At 42.4% G+C, this 17,016-nt stretch overlaps 3 protein-coding genes across 3 annotated transcripts; 1 reads left to right on the forward strand and 2 right to left on the reverse strand.

Moving 5' to 3' along the window:
* Nucleotides 1-417: 417 nt before the first annotated feature.
* Nucleotides 418-3,248, forward strand: LOC115694549 (lysine histidine transporter 1-like). Its single transcript, XM_030621656.2, has 7 exons — nt 418-696; nt 837-1,220; nt 1,895-2,288; nt 2,390-2,495; nt 2,614-2,705; nt 2,792-2,860; nt 2,974-3,248. The coding sequence occupies exons 1-7, from the start codon at nt 518-520 to the stop codon at nt 3,070-3,072; spliced, it is 1,323 nt and encodes a 440-aa protein (XP_030477516.1). The 5' UTR covers nt 418-517; the 3' UTR covers nt 3,073-3,248.
* A 147-nt stretch (nt 3,249-3,395) lies between these two features.
* LOC115694560 (uncharacterized) lies at nt 3,396-7,249 on the reverse strand. Its single transcript, XM_030621661.2, has 2 exons — nt 6,802-7,249; nt 3,396-4,161 (listed from the first exon to the last, which is right to left on the reverse strand). The coding sequence occupies exons 1-2, from the start codon at nt 7,088-7,090 to the stop codon at nt 3,587-3,589; spliced, it is 864 nt and encodes a 287-aa protein (XP_030477521.2). The 5' UTR covers nt 7,091-7,249; the 3' UTR covers nt 3,396-3,586.
* A 5,590-nt stretch (nt 7,250-12,839) lies between these two features.
* Nucleotides 12,840-15,408, reverse strand: LOC115662152 (malate synthase, glyoxysomal). The gene is given in 7 exon segments (XM_030584335.2): nt 12,840-13,496; nt 13,581-13,745; nt 13,747-13,915; nt 14,209-14,534; nt 14,691-14,996; nt 14,999-15,045; nt 15,396-15,408. Coding segments are annotated over 7 exon segments (1,683 nt in total).
* Between the last annotated feature and the right edge of the window lie 1,608 nt (nt 15,409-17,016).

Consider the following 17,016-nt stretch of genomic DNA (forward strand, 5'->3'; position numbering starts at 1 on the left):
TTGTTGGGTTAATGGATTCAGATGCTAATTTTCAGCAAAAGATGGGGGAATAAATTACACAGACACACAAAGAAAGAGCTGAACAAAGGTAGCTTTAATATTCTTAGGCTTGGTCACATTCTCGTATCAATCTGGAAGCTACATCAAATTCCATATTAGCCTCAGTCCAAAGCGGATCTAAGCTTTCGCTGGAGAGCTATGCAGTATAGGATTGGATGCACCAATTCATGCTAAACTCAATACATCGTGATCGTTAGATCATGTGAATCCGACACCAGATCCAACAAAATCAAGGGCTTTGGTGCATCGACTCGCACAAACTGGACGTATCTAGAAAAATTTTCCCCGATTGTTGGCAACACGTATCTTCTGTTGCTAACAGAATAAAAGATCCTGAGATATTTCGAAGCACTTAGCTAGCTATCTTTTCTATCTTGACACACCTTTACCTGTTCACTGGCTCTTTCCATAGAACTCCCGGATGTGAAACGAAAACAACAGAAAGAGAGAGACAGAGATGGAAATCGATGATCAATCGCTCAACAACAAGAAAATGTCAGAGAAAGATCTCAATGACTGGCTTCCAATCACCAAGTCCAGGAACGCAAAGTGGTGGTACTCTGCCTTTCACAATGTCACTGCCATGGTTGGAGCTGGGGTCCTAGGGCTTCCTTATGCCATATCTCAACTTGGGTGGTCAGTTTTTCTTTCTTTTTCATACGTCAACGCATCATTAATCTTCTCATCTAGGTCCAGGTTCTTGTCACGTGTGACTTTGGTCAATGTCTTTCATTGTTTTATCTCGATGATCTGATTATCAATGTATACTGTTCTAGGGGGCCTGGGGCCGCTGTTATGATCCTGTCATGGATCATCACGCTATACACTCTGTGGCAAATGGTGGAGATGCATGAGATGGTGCCGGGGAAGAGATTCGACCGGTACCACGAGCTAGGACAACATGCCTTCGGCGGCAAGCTGGGGCTCTGGGTGGTGGTGCCGCAGCAGCTGATGGTCGAGGTCGGGGTGGACATCGTGTACATGATCACAGGCGGGAAATCGCTCCAGAAATTCCACGACACAGTGTGCCCCGACTGCAAGCCGATCAAGACGACCTACTTCATCATGATCTTCGCAGCGGTCCACTTCGTCCTCTCTCACCTCCCCAGCTTCAATTCCATCACCGGTGTCTCTCTCGCCGCAGCCGTCATGTCTTTGAGGTATTTAATTCTTCGGATTGCCAGATAACTTTTTTTTTTTTGTCTTTTTATTGTAACTATAGGAAATTATATTTTCTAAGAATTATTAGTCCAAACACTATTTTTGGTTCTCATTGACACGTCCTAAAGTATGAAATCATAAAATTTGGCAATTGCACACTTTAATATCAGATAACATTCCCTTTTATAATTACAAATCTCTTTAAACCTCTTAAACTGTAAATTTATTGGTGAATGTACACACAACATGTTCCTCATTTCATCTATTTTTTCTTTAGTGACTTTTAAAGTAGCTTCTAATCATGTTACCTATCCAAAGTTTCCCCTTCTGTATTTTGATGTGGAGCTTTCCTATGAAGGGACTGAAAATTGCCTCATAATAGCTAGGCACCTCATGTCAAGTTAATTAAGAAATTTGATAATCCTGCACTTTACTTGTTTGTAGGATAATCTTCTGATGCTGAAAGGATGCCTTTTGTTTCACCTTGGATACACTTAGAATTAATCTGGTAGTTCATGTCGACCTAAATATTAGGTAATTCCGTCTAATTTTTGTAACTGATCAAGCGCTTTTGTTGTGGACCAAACACTGTCTGTGAAGTTTTCATCATTCAGCATGCGATTTTTTCATGGCAATATTCTTGAAAGAGCAATCATAACATGTAACCTTGCAGTTACTCAACAATCGCATGGATAGCATCAGCACACAGAGGGGTTCAACCAGACGTTCAATATGGAAGTAGGGCTTCGACAACCACGGGCCGAGTTTTCGGATTCTTCAGCGCACTGGGCGATATCGCGTTCGCATTTGCTGGTCACAATGTCGTACTGGAAATTCAGGCCACGATCCCTTCGACACCCGAAAAGCCGTCGAAGAAACCGATGTGGAAGGGAGTCGTTTGTGCTTACGGGATTGTCGCCTTGTGTTACTTCCCAGTCGCATTTGTTGGCTACTGGATGTTTGGAAACTCAGTCCAGGATAACATCCTCATATCCCTCGAGAAGCCCCGGTGGCTCATTGCCGCGGCTAATATGTTTGTTGTGATTCATGTAATCGGGAGCTATCAGGTATAGATAGCTAATTCAATCCCTTCTCTTCAATTGATTACCTATGTCTGTACACCTTTCTTCCGTTTTCTTTTGCCGACAAGATGTCATGTGGATATCAGGTGTTCGCGATACCGGTGTTTGACATGATGGAAGCGTGCTTGGTGAAGAAAATGAAGTTCAAGCCGACTAGGATGCTCCGGTTCATTACTCGCAACGTATATGTCGGTGAGTCATCCAAACTTATTCCGACCCTAACTCTCATTTCATCATTTTATCAGATAGTTTTCAAAATTGTATTTTTGATCACTTAATTAATTGGATATGAATTGTGTTTTGCGATCAGCTTTGACGATGTTCCTGGCCATCACATTCCCATTTTTCGGAGGGCTTCTCAGCTTCTTCGGAGGATTTGCTTTTGCTCCAACAACATATTATGTAAGCAATTGGCTCTACATTCATTAACCTGTATAAAACATAACTTATATGCTGATTATTTTTTAACTTTTGTATGATAATTTCAGCTGCCTTGCATCATGTGGCTTGCTATCTACAAGCCAGAGAAATTCAGCTTCTCTTGGCTCGCTAACTGGGTATGTTGCTTACACAGTTTCTTTAATGCTACGACATCTTGCAAATGATATCGATTTGGCACTTTATGCAGCCGCTAAATCTAACATTTCTTGATGAAAATGCCTTTTTCCAGATCTGCATTATACTTGGCGTTTTGCTAATGGTTTTAGCCCCCATTGGTGCGTTGAGGGAGATAATAATTCAAGCCAAGAACTTCAAGTTTTATTCTTGATACATAGTTCTACTTGATGGCTGACAAAAATGAAAACTAATTGTGTGTCTGTCTTACGTCGATAGAGTTTTTCTTAATCGATCGGGTATCGAAATACTATTATGTCCATATATTTCTGGCTTTGGAGACAAATATCTGGATCATTCATTTTTATCAAATTATGTATCATGTCTATACATTGTTTTCCTTCTGCTCTTCCGATCCCATCTTCTCTCGAGAGAGAGATGTCGAACCAAAGCGATATCTCGGGCGTACTCCAATTTGTTCATCATCCGAATCCCAACAATACTTCAAAATTGAACGTGATTGAAATGCGAAGTTAGATAGATTAAAGCATTTTCTTGTTTGAAATCATAAGAAAGGCCAATATTTCAAAGGAGGGATAAGAGCAGCCACAACACAAAGATCTTGCGAAACAGCAGATATCATCACACATTCACAACTTTTGAGCGTCCCATGATTCGTGTTTGCCCATTTTCCTTTCGTTATTCTTCCTCTTTTGGTAATTATATAATTATAGTCCCAAACCGAGAGTTAGAGCGGCGTCGACGTCAAGCCTCCATGCAAAACCACCGCCATCCATCCTCCACACATCGCACGGCAGCGTGAGCGAGCAGCTCCTCCCCTCGCCACTGCTCGCGTACTGCATCCTCACCCTACACGTGAACACCGCCATCTCAGGCACTCCCTCCTTCGCCACCAGCCACACCACGAGCTTGCTCCGGTCCTCCGCCGCACCCACCATCCTCCTGAACGCCCCGTTAGCCCACGTCACCCTCCCCCACCCATCGGATGTGAATCCCGGACATGTGTCCCTCTCCAGGTTGCTCCTCCTCTCGGCGTCCGTGCGCCCTAGAGCATCCGAAGCCACCCACGAGTCGGTCAGCCATTCAACGCTGACCGTTGACGCAACCGTCGGATTCCGCGGTGTCGCTGGGCTTAGGACTGCCGACATCTGATGCGCCGGACTGAGCACACGTGGCGTCATCGACGTCTTCTTGGGGGTGTAGCTCTCTTCGGCGTGAGCTTCGTCTTGATTGCCGAAGCAGAGCCACCCGAGGGTTTGAGGTCCTGGAGTCTCTCCTAAGTCTGCACAAGCCATTACAATCAAAAGTAAAAATTGGAAACACTAACTTAACAATTTTCACTGTATATAGACGAAATAAAAGTTCATTGATTTTCCCATTTGTGTGTATTTTCGTATGCTAGATACTTGCATTGTTTGGAAACAAGGGAAAGATAATGAAGGTGTTAAGGAATAAGAATTAGTGGAAATTTAGAATTTTCCCAGCAATAACTCTCATGAAAATTTGAATGACCTTCTCAATTTTCGACAACCACTTTCGTTCCCTCTTTTTTGCTTGGTGTCTCCAACAGAGTATAAGGAGACATGGTAGATATTCATGCAATTGACTTTGATTTCCTTACACACGTGTTAACCATACGAAGAAAACCTAAGATTTCCACGGGCAGAAAGTAAAATGATATGTTTAGCTCTCTCACATCAGCAACTGCAACTATATATTAATCAGAAAGAAACTGGAAAAGAAGATGGAGTTGTATTTTATACTAAGGAATAATGACGATGATCCCTGAACTTTGACTGTGCAACGTGGTCTTTGAAGTTTTAATTTGCTCAATGTGTCCCTAAACTTTAATCTAATATACAATGTGGTCCCTGAACTTTTAATTTGTTCAATATAGTCGCTAAACTTTTGATACATGTTCAATGTAGTCCCTAGACTATATAAAAATATTCAATATTGTCATTCCATTAATTCAAGATTATGGATTATATTAAACATTTTCATATAGTTTAGGGATTAAACTGAACATGTACCAAAAGTTCATGGACCATTTTTGAACAAATTAAAAGTTTAAGGACCACATTGCACATTGGGCTAAAGTTCTGGGACAGACCACGTTGAATAAATTAAAAGTTCATGGATCACATTGCATATTGGGCCAAAGTTCAGGGACCATTTCTGTCATTTTCACTTATACTGAGGCCATTATTTCAACTTAGACCATCTTTTTCTCCTTTCTGCCTACGCCTGCTCCTCCGCTTGAAGAGGAATATTTGTGGAAGAAATTCTTTTACATATAATTAAAGTGTAAAAAGAAGTTATGGTCATCGTTAATTTTTCGAGTGAATTATTTTTGCATCCTTGAAAGTACTTCGATGAATAAGAGAAACAAAAGGCGAAGGACTTCTTCCTTTTCAATCATTATTCTTAATATTCATCCATCATAACTTCATATATTAGGAGAAATTTTAATGCATCATCCTCATATATTCATGAGCTCAATCTTTGCATCAGTGTTGTTGGCCAAAAACGAAATTCTTTGCATCAACTGTTGCCAGTCGGCAAAAAAAATTACACGCGCGCGCGCGCACACGAGAAAGAGCAGTTCATCAAAAGAACATGCAAGTCTTAAAACATGAACCTACTTTCATTGGTATATTAATGGTGGGTGTCTTCAGAACTTTTGTTAAGCATACTTCAAAAAAATAAAATTAATGAATTCTAAAGCATAATCAGATAATTTAAGAGAAAAATTGCATAGAATTTGAAATTACTAACATGCGTTGAATGGGAAAAGTGTCAGAAAAATCCTAAACCTTTTTTTTGTGCCAATTTAGTCTTAAACCTTTTGAACTGGTGTCAATTCAGTCTTCTGGCTAATTTTGGTTGGATTTTGCTGACATGGACGCCGATTGGCCTACGTGGTATCGCCTGCGTTGACATGAACAATTTTTAATAATATTTTAATATTTTTTCGATTTTTTAATTTTTTTCTGATTTTTTTCTTTTTTTTTTCTTCCTCCCTTCCGCCCTTTGCCGATGACCGGCCACAGGCAATGGCCGGGTGGGCTACCCTTGCCTGGGCGAGGATCACCGTCACTCGACCAGGCTGGGAGAGCCCCGGTGAGGGCTCCCCTCTCCAGATCTGGCGAGGCCGCCTTGGCCTACACGAGAGTCGGCCTCGCTAGATCTAGTCTAGGCGAGGCCGACCCCTGGCGAGGGTTCGAGCCTCACGCTAGCCTAGGCGAGGCTCACCCTCGCCAGATCTAGCAAGGGCGAGCCTCGCCAATGGCCGGCGGGGCTCGCCAAAGGCCCCCTATCCTCCAGCGAGCCTCGCGTTGGCCGGCGAGGCTCGACTCCCGTCAGATCCGGCGAGGGCAACCTCACCCAGCCTCCAGTGAGTCTCGCGCTGGTCGACGAGGGCAAGCCTTGCCCAATCGTTGGCGAGGCTTGTCATCGCCGTTGCCGACGACAGCGAGCCTCGCCAGTGGCCAGCAGGGCTCACCAGTGGCCCCCTGGCCTCTAGCAGGTCGCCGGACCGAAAAAGAAAGGAAAAAATAAATAAATAAATAATCAAAAATATTAAAATATCATTAAAAATTATCCACGTCATCGTCAGCGATGTCACGTAAGCCAGCCACGGCGTCCACATAAGTAAAATCCGGCTAAAATTAGCTAGAAGGACTAAATTGGCACAAAGACAAAAGGTTTAGGACTGAATTGGCACAAAAAAAAAGTTTCGGACTAAATTGGCACTAATGTAAAAGGTTTAGGATTTTTCTGACACTTTTTTCTGCGCTGGATAATTGCACTTATAACGATCTAGGAAAACAAAAAAAGTAAAGGTTATTTTTTTTTTTTGGTCCGTAGGTAAAGGTTATTAACATAATCCGTTTCATTAAGCCAAGAGAATCTGTCTCACCTGATGATCCATACATGATCTTTTCCTCACAACACGACTTTCGTTTTCTGTTGCGCCGTGAGCCGGGCTGCTTCTTGCCGTCATCTTTCCCGCGCTTGCTGTATCTTCTTCTCTTTCTGATCACCGGCTTGACGTTGTAACGGCCGCTGCTCTCGGGCGAGGAACGAGATCCGCCGGAGCCCGACCCGCTGGCTGCCGGCCTCGGGGCGATCGGCCGGAATCTGAGCAAGATCCTGTCCATCTCCGACGACGACCGAGAATAATAATAGCCACTTCTCTCGGTTGCCATTTTCAACACCCCCTTCCTTCTTCAATATGTTTCACTGTATATATCTACAAAACACGTACACATAAAACTATTCCTTTAAGGATCTGAGCTAGTTTGTGTTTGCTTGAGGTCTGAGCGATCATCGGAAGAGAACAGGGGGCTTTTATTTGCATGGAGCTATGACATTTATCATTATACATATATACATATATATAGAAGAAAGTGTAGGCACGGCGACCCACGTGATTGCGGACGCGTGTTGAGTCAATGTAGCGATTGAACGATCCGATTGGGGAAGTAGAGTAATTATTGGTTGGAGAAGGTTCAAACTGGGACCCGTTTGGAGAGACGTGTCTCATTAGTCATTGGTTGAGGTAGACAACAAAAAGGGTCTCATTGAAAATCGAGGTAATTATTTTAGAAATATTAAAATTTATCACGAAAGTACAATTGAATCTTAAAATTTTCAAAAGTGCAATTAAGTCTTAAAACTTGTCAAGTTGGTGCAATCAATGCAATCAAGTCATTCTATTAACTCCGTCCAACTTGACAAACGAAAAATACTATCAAGTTTTAGGACTTAATTGAATCAAACTTGATAAATTGTAAGATTTGATTGCATCAAATTGATAAGTTTTAGAAACTGATTGCACTTCAATTGCACTTGAATAATAAGTTTTAAGATTTGATTGCACTTTTAAAGTTTTAGTATTCAATTTTATTTTTCTGACAAATTTTAGGACTTTCAATATACTTATCCCTTTAAAATTATTACAGGCTCACATGAAGACTTATCCCTTGAAAATCATTTTCTAGTGATTTTGGATTTAAGCTGATGCAGAGAGGGTACCCTTTATGATTCACGAAAACTAATCCGGATACGATTTGAATTCTAAACAATCAATAATAATAATAATAATAATAATAATAATAGTGGGCCGAGTAAGGGACTGGCCTCGGCCAAGATATTATACAATTTTCGAGAAGTTAGGCCATGGGCAAGATTTTATTCAATATTCAAGAAGTTATCTTATAAGGATTTATATCATATTAGAATATCACAAGAAATAACTCATTCTATGTATTTCATTTGATACTATTCAATGTGCAACGATACCATATCATTTAGAGAATGAGTCTTCTCAACCTCTTTTTCATGAAATATATAGCATTGGTGCACGTTTTATATATACTTGCCTCCGCACTGGTCTTTTGTTCTTCCGCGCATTAATAATTCAAGAAATCCGTGGTTTATCGGTCTTTTCATGAAGTTGCCGGTGCCAAAGAAAGAAAAAAAAAAGAAATTAACTGGAAATTACTGGCTAATTTGGATAATTATCATCTCTAATTAAAATTTACCAACCATAAATGAAAAGTTTGTGATTTTACTAAACCGTTTTCTTGGAATCTTAGTTTATGCTAAGGACGATACATTTTCCCAATAAAAGAGGGCGAGGCAATACGGCAATATATGTTAATTCATCTACAGCGAAAACCAATAAATAAGTTGCTCAAGTACGTACGGTTCTATCTTATCATGATTATTCTTTGCAACCCTTAATGCTTTTTTGTCGAATTATTTCGTCATCTTAAAGTTGCTCCAAAGTTAGGTTGACTCTGTTACAAAAAAGGAAAATAAGGTTGGCGCTCTGCAACAATTAATCTTAAGTTATATCTCTACCAAAGTCACGAGGGAACTTGTTTAGATACGTAAGAGATCAATATTTTCATGATTTACATCTTTAAGGGGTCGAGTGTCATGTTAATTTCACACGTTAATTTCAGTCAAGTAAAAATACGGAACAATCTAATTATAGTTGTCGGCCGACGGAACCGAGTCCTATACTTCCATTATAAGTTCACATATGCTTACTTTCATAAGTTCTACTGGCATATCCACGAATACAAGTTTGCTCATTGGTTGGTCCAACGATGGATCATCTAGAACAAAGAACAAGTCATTCTTCAATGTTGCCATAGAGATACTTCAAGATGAGTGATGCATGCTTTAGATTATAATAAGGAAAGCATGACATCATGCCTTACGCGTTTTCCTTTTCCATTTGAATTTCGCTAGATGTTTCGACCTCTTATGACACTTGGTTAATCTCATCGGTTCTCAACACGCTCTATCTATATCGCACGTGTTGAAATCACTAGGGCAAAAGGCCCCCTTGGCCTGGTCCTGAGAAAGTTACTTTTGATGGTGCTCCAAGTCATGAGGACACTCTTCAAGCCACCAACATGATATCATGTCCTAACAATTCAGCAAAACTCCTGAGGATATTTCGTGTCTTATATAGATGGTCCGCGGGAATGTAAAATGATTGCACTATGTGAGCATCACAGATCTAAGTTTCGGCATTCACCCGTTTCTTTTGGTTAGTACACCAATTACACAATAATTGACGTGCTTATGCTTAAGCATCAGGCAAGACATTTCATTGAATACTTCTACAACGCACGGATTGAAATCCTTTGGGCTCCTGAGTTCTTGAATAGACAAATAACTCCATGCTTCAAAGCAGTCAGCTTCACATCACAATAGCAAAGTCACAGCCAATGACCAAAAGCAGTTTTGCCAGTTTAGTAGCCCCACTTACAAAAGAAGAAAAGCAAACGTGTCACCGATGTCTATAGCACACCATTATATTTGCATCAATCTAATCGGGAATCACGAACAATATCTCAGGACGGTGTAGATAAGTCCAAAATCGATGCATTTTCTCTTCTTCTTTTTTTTCTTTTCATAGGCATCGATCCGCCAGAGACATTTTGACACGTTCTGTTTTGAGCCATACATCACTTGTCATGGAATCATAAATTGGCTCTCTCCAATGCTTGCAGGCCAAGTTTTGGACTCAATCATTCAACGTTTATCTAGAAGTTTGAGATAAGGCTTCTATTCCTGCGCCATGTGCCCCGAGTAAATTATTGAGATATAGGCAGCACCCATTTTGTCGACGATGACAAGGACCTAAACCTTCCTTCGTTCAAGCTCTTGATATTTGTCTGTCATTGGCAAGAACGAAAGAAGACAAAATGGTCTGCGCAAAATCTTCATGGTTCCATACATCCGTCCTTAACCTTTCTTCGTCAAGCGGTGCTATTCCAATGTGGCCGTTCACCAGAACAGAACCGAAATGGTCGGTACGAAGGTAGGATGTTTCCCCTAGTGAGAGAGACAGAAATCCGTGGAGGTAATGCTACAAGGCAGATCACTCTTGTTTTGTTAGAACATGAATAATTATTTTGCGTGGCAAATTGAGTTGATCAGGCAGCTTCCTGCATAAGCAAAAGTTATAACTTAAAAATGCATCTAATGTCATCCTCATTACAATTCAATCGATTTTAAATAATCATACATCATCTTATAAATGGTACGATAATGATATGCATACATAATTTATCATGTGGATTAATTTAGTATAGATAAGTCACGGATGAAGTGACAAAGAAGGAAACTTCCGTTGCGTATGTCCCTGGTCTCGGTGAAGATAATCATCTATGCCTTGGACCAATTCGTGTGAAGAAATCTAATCTGCCACTTAGATGGAGTTATATCATTGGAGATGAATTTTATGCTTTAACACTTTTATAATCAAAACCTTGTGGATGGGGTCTTACGTCTTTTTCTCTATAGTACATGCTCATTACATTTCACACCAGAAGAGAAGACCAGGATTGACTCTCGGGTTTCTTGTTGGAGGGAAAGAACCTATATTCTTTACAGGAATGACAGCTCCTGGAATTTGGTTGGTCCAACATGACCCAATTACGTGACCAAACATCTATTGAAAAGAGATAAATGTATGTCATGTCTTGACTCATAGCGTGTACCTCCCAAACATATTATTATTATCCTAAGAAACACATCATGCGTGAAACTTGCAAAACCCTAATAGATCACTAGTTGCTTCTTCACGTCCAATTACAAGAGCATTATATATATATGACCACATATCTCATGGTCTTTTGAAGTTTAAGTATAAGCATACTTTATTAGTGTTAATCAATAAAATCTAGAGAGACACGCGATGTGAACGGTACACATACATTTATCATTAACAAGTCATGAAAGAAATGGGTAAAGACAGCTCTAATTGTGGAAGTTAGGACCTATCATTGATTCATTTGATACTTACTGAAAAATGCTTGCCAAGACCATGTGTCTGGCCAAGAGTTGCAGATAATGTGCGATCTTTCACCTAAAGGCGTTGATTATTAAATTGCCCTATAGAGGAACAAAAGTCACGAAAGTACAACGATCCCCGCAGATCCTGTAGATTTTGTTGTCGCTGTCTTTGGAAGGAAATCAGATCTACCGCCATGATTTTTGCTGTGTCAGCCAATGGTTGTAAAGCACGTCGAACGAAAGAATCATGAGTCGTAAAGTAAACGACGACGTCGATCATTTTGACATTTAACTAAGTTGGCAAATATCCTCCGAACAGCGCCACGTGTCCGCATGGGTACCAACTACTCAGCACTTTGGGGAATTTAAATGTATATAACCGAAGGTCGACCGGATAGGTTTGTGTTAACTTTAAGATAATGATATTTTCCCATGAAGCCGCTAGAAACATTGTCTCTCTACTCTAGGGCAACGAAAAAGAGGCACAACCACCGGTTTGGATCATCTTCTTTGTTTCAAATTATATTGAGTAAGACTTACGTTTAGGGTAACCCCTAAATCCGCGGATGCCGCATCGTAAGGACTCATTTTTTTTAATTCGAGTACAAAGGTTGGAGAAGATGACGAATGCTTATCTCGACTAAAAATGACTCGAGAACGTTGAAGAATCGCTTACAATTTTATCGTTCATGAGTCGGAGAGAATTTTAGATGTTCTTATCTATCCAAATAATTTAGAGTGTAAGGAATATTAATTTAGAAGAAAGGATTCATATTAATATGTATAAGCAAGTGATCTTATTTGTTAATAATATGTCAACGTGCATGAAAACGAAGTTAATTATTGGGGCAAAATTATCCAAAAAATCTTAAACTTATTGTACTTTTGTCAATTCAGTCCTAAATCTTTTAATTTTGCCAATTGAGTCCTAATCCTTTTTACATTTTGCCAATTTAGGCTATCTGACAAATTTTGATTGTAAATTACTGACGTGGACACAGCCGGTCGATGCTGACGGAACAATTTTTAATGATTTTTTAAATATTTTTTCTCGAATTTTTTATTTTATTTTATTTTTCTTTTTTTTTCCTCCCTTCTTCTTCTTCCGCCAAGTGGTCACCGGGCTTGGGCGATGGCCGGCGACCGGCCAAAGGAAACAACTGGCAAGGGGCAACCTCGCCGGTCTCGGACTTTTTGGACAATTTTTCCAAATTATTGGTGATATCTCGTGGAATTTCCTTTTCTCCACTATAGACTTCCTGTTTGATAAGGTACACTTTGTTGTTTTAAGATGGGCCACCTCGGGCCTATAGCTGACTTATAAGCACAAAAAGCGGGACGAGCCCATCAAAGATCACTTTCTTCACTCTTTTAGGTACAAAAAGCGGCCAAGTGTAATTCAAATGATGCATGTTCCTTGTATGCAAAGGAAGAATACTGCTTAATTTCACGCGAACCATTGGTCTATCTTGTACAATTATTCTACCATATCATAGAAAAATCGTCTCAATTTTGCAGAAACAGAACGACCGGTGGTAGTCATACACGCAATTTATTCATGCATAGCAGCAGCGGAAATTGGTAAAGACAAAGCAATAAATGTCCCTTGGCCATTCATAAGAGAGAAGCAGGCTCTCAGAGCCTGGAAGACCCCCTAGGATGATGCAGGACGATGTGATTGTAGGTGTCGAGCGTCAGGAAATCGTCCAGCACCGGCGCAGTGCATTGCCTCGTGAACATCTTGCCAGCCTCCTTGTACAATCCCTTCTTGAACTTGTCGTTCCCAACCTCTCTCTCAATCCTGGCCATCTCTTCCTCCACCACCCTTCCGAACAGGTCCAAGCTCACTCTCACTCCAACCCCGTCTCCGTCCAGCTCCACGCCGTACTTCAGCCACTGCCAGTTCTGGACTCGGCTGATCTAGGCAGTTGCGGCATCCTCCATGAGATTGTAGAGGGGTACCGACCCTGTTCCTGTGAGCCAGGCCGCCAGGTATTGGATTCCGACCCTAGTGTTGAGCCAGAGGCCTTCCAAAGTCCGGACCCCTCTCGGCCTCTGGAGGAGGTCTTCCTCAGTTATGTTGGCCGCGTCCTCTCTCTTGACAGATTGGATCTGGTGCGGCGCGTTGCCCATGTGATTCGTGAAGACTTCCATTACCACCGGGATTAACCCTGGGTGCGCGGCCCATGTCCCGTCGTGCCCGGCCCTGACTTCTCTGAGTTTGTCCTTCCTTACTAGATCCAGTGCCGCCTCATTATCCGCCGAATCATCTCTGCTCGGGATTTGAGCTGCCTGTCAAAAAATTAGGACGACAGATTTTGGTTAGACCGATGGCCAAAGGCTCCACTCTACTTCAGTACTCAAAAAATTCCATACCATGCCTCCCATGGCATGAACACCGCGCCGATGGCAAGTCCGGATGAGGAGATCGGAGTAAGACCTCATGAAGTGCTGGGTCATCCCCACCAGAACTCTGTCAGGCAGGAGGCGATCGGGATGAGCCTGGAAGGTCTTGACATAGCTAAAGATGTAGTCCCATGCATCCTCCGCAGTTCAAGCCGGCCGAGTGATCCCTCAGCTCGTACAGTATCTCGTCCATCTGGAACACTGCGGGTAGCGTCTCTATCAACACTGTTGCCCTTATGCTCCCTCTCTCGATACCTGCCATCTTCTCCGCCCCCTCAAAGACGCAGTTCCATATCTTGGCTTCCCTGCGGATCCCGATGCGACAATGCCTTTAGCTAATATCATGGAAAAGTTCAGGAGGCACTCTGGCCTAGCAAACTACGGTAATATCTAAACGTTCTTTATCAGTTGACTGACTTTTAAATAAAGTTAATATACCTTAATATACTAAAAGATCATCAAATCTGATAAAGAAACTTATTTTTAAACTGACTAAAAGATCACCGAATCTGAAATCATCCAACGGTCCCTTTCATTGTTCGTCAGGACGATCGATATGTAAGAACAACCCGTCATGCAAAGATTCCTAGTTATATACCTGGAATGCTCCATCTTAGGGAGATAGAAGAAGGGCCCGAACCCCGCACCCTGCGTTTTCCTGAACGAGGCATAGTTGTGGAAGAAGTAGAGGCCAAAGTCGACGAGGCAACCAGTCGCAGGCTCGCCGTCAATGAGGATGTGAGACTCGGGCAGGTGCCAACCCCGGGGCCTGACAAAGAGCTTGGCAATCTGGTCATTGAGCTTGTAGACCCTGTTTCGGTCCTTGTCGTGGAACATTATGGTCCCATCCACCGCATCCTTCAGGTTCGCTTGCCCTCTCATCAGGTTCTCCCAGCTCGGGGATAGCGCATCTTCGAAGTCTGCCTATTTATACGGACGAAACATGTTGTTATCGTGATCATAATCGACTTCAGACTCGAACTCTAGCATCAGTAAGTTCATCAAGATACTCCTAAATGAGTTGGAAATGTCGGTGTTTTGTTCTCATTGAATGGACATGAAGATATAGAATTCGCTCACCATGAAAACTTTGGCGCCGGAGTTGAGCGCGTTGATGACCATCTTGCGCTCGACGGGGCCAGTGATCTCTACCCTCCGGTCGGCCACGGCCGGCGGGACTGGCGCGCACGTCCACTCTCCTTCCCTCACGTACCTGGTGGCGGGGTCAAACCCGGGCGGCACGCCCGTTTTGTAGCGTCACTTGGTGTCGCGGCGGCACTCCATGGCGTACCTGATGGGGCCCCGGAACTCCCTCTGCAGATCGGCGACGAACCGCAGGGCGTCCTTGGTGAGGATCTTGGCGAATTGGGCATCGTAACGCCCTCTCTGGTGTCCACCCCCTCAGGGACGTTGTACCCGGGACTCGGTGTTGGCCCTGTTGTTCGCCGGCGATTGGTATGCGAATGACCCGCGATCCATCATATGTTCCTGGAGTGATAGTGCAACTTGGCAAGTTTTGAATGTTGACATGAGGACTAGAGGTGCTAGGGGGCGGTGGACTTACATAGTAACAAAACACTAGGAGGCAAGTAGATAGGTACAGCCTGCGTTATCGTTATGGTCTATATTTGGAGTTTTTTTCTTTTTTAACAAAACACCAAAATCATTTTCTCTTTAAACCTAATTACTAATAAGGGTGAGCATAATCCGGGTGGGCGGTTCTCACATTGAAACTGGAAACCGTTCGCTAAGGACTAGTTTCAAAAAATTGAAATCGAGAATCACCTTTTGGTTCCATGGATCCACCCTGGAATAAGACCGTCGGTCCGGTCTGGTCCGGATCCCGGGTAGGTCCATGGAACCTGTCCCACCAAGTTTCACGCAAATGGAGGTGATCGAGAGTAAGAGAGGGAGGCGATGAACGGTCGGAGGCGTGGCCATGAGTCAATGAGTGTTAAGCTTGAGAGTCAAAGCCATGAGTGAGAGAAGAAAGACGACTCAAACAAGATGAGAGTGAGACGAGACGAGCACTAGGTTGATGAGCATTGAGTTTCAATTAGGGATTTTAGGGTTTTCATTTTACTTAAATTTTTTTCTTTTTTTGGGTCGGAAATATTTCTTACAAATTATATATATATTACCGGTCCGGTCCGAGTGGGCGGTTCCACACATAGAACTGGAAACCGAACCAGTACCCACCGGTTCCAAAAAATTAGAATCGGAAACCGAACCGATTATGGGCCGGTCCGGTCTGGTTTTGGGCGATTTCTGGTTCTTTTGCACACCCCTAATTACTAATATTGCTCACGTATCCCTAAGCAATTTGAAACATAAGAAAGTTCAAATTGCTCCCATATGCCATCTCAATGTAGCATCTTGCTTATAGTTTTTTTTTTTGGTCGAAGCTCATAGTTTGTGTGACTGGGTCATTACTCGATTTTGGATATTCTGAGCGGACATGAGAATTGTATGCTGGTCATTCTTATGAAAAACAAATGCCCTTTTTAAGGGTGTAATTTAGTTACAATCACTCTACTGTCCCGACAGGTGTCATAATAAAGTAAGTCATACTTACCCAAAGGTCAAATTAAGCCTAACATCTTCACACACCACAAAGCAGTAAAATTAGTTTCGTGTGCGTTCTCTTTTTTTTCACTTTAATCCAATAGAGTCGTGACGTAAAATTGAGTCAAGCAACACCCTGTAGATTGATCAACTTTCTTGATCTTCAGTGCGCTTGACCTCAAGTCACCTAATTGGATAGTCGTGCCAGGCAGGAGGAGCTCATCATCAGCTTGATTTTCGCCGGCAAAGTTTGATTGTTCTTTTTCTTTCCATTTACTTCTTAAAGAGGTAGAAATCCTCCCGGACAATTACCAAACTGCATTGCGTAATTGGAAGTGGGGAGGAGATGAGACGATAAGGGCGTATGTCTTGGAGTTTGTGCGTGCCTTGGGAGGTGCACCTTGTTTGGATATGGTGCAAGCATGGGAGACCCGACACGTGGCATGCAACGAGCCGTTCGATGTCCATCACTGTTCCAGGACGTCGCCCTAGTTTTCGCACCCGCCGGTTCGATTCCAAGAGATAATACAAACATTGATCACATCTTTTTGTGCAGTGACCAATCTGCGTTGTCCCGACGGAAGGATCACGATCGAACTTCGAGTACAATGGTTTTGATCTAGCAGAGCTCTTAGGTTCAATTCGTCCTATGGGGAGTCCGACTCGGAAATGTCCCAAATTTCTTCGCAGCTAACCTTAGAGAAACATTGAAAGTTATCGACCTCACAAAACGTGGTACAAACTAAGGGGGTGCATTGATCTCGATCCAACTCGGGAATCGGATCGGACTAGGTCGAACAAGGAGGTTCTGTATGGTATCAAGGGGACTGGTCTATGTTCC

Source organism: Syzygium oleosum, unplaced genomic scaffold, assembly GCF_021117445.2.
Source record: "Syzygium oleosum isolate NSW1041296 unplaced genomic scaffold, Sole_v2.1 Sole_v2.09, whole genome shotgun sequence".
NCBI classification, from domain to species: Eukaryota; Viridiplantae; Streptophyta; class Magnoliopsida; order Myrtales; family Myrtaceae; genus Syzygium; species Syzygium oleosum.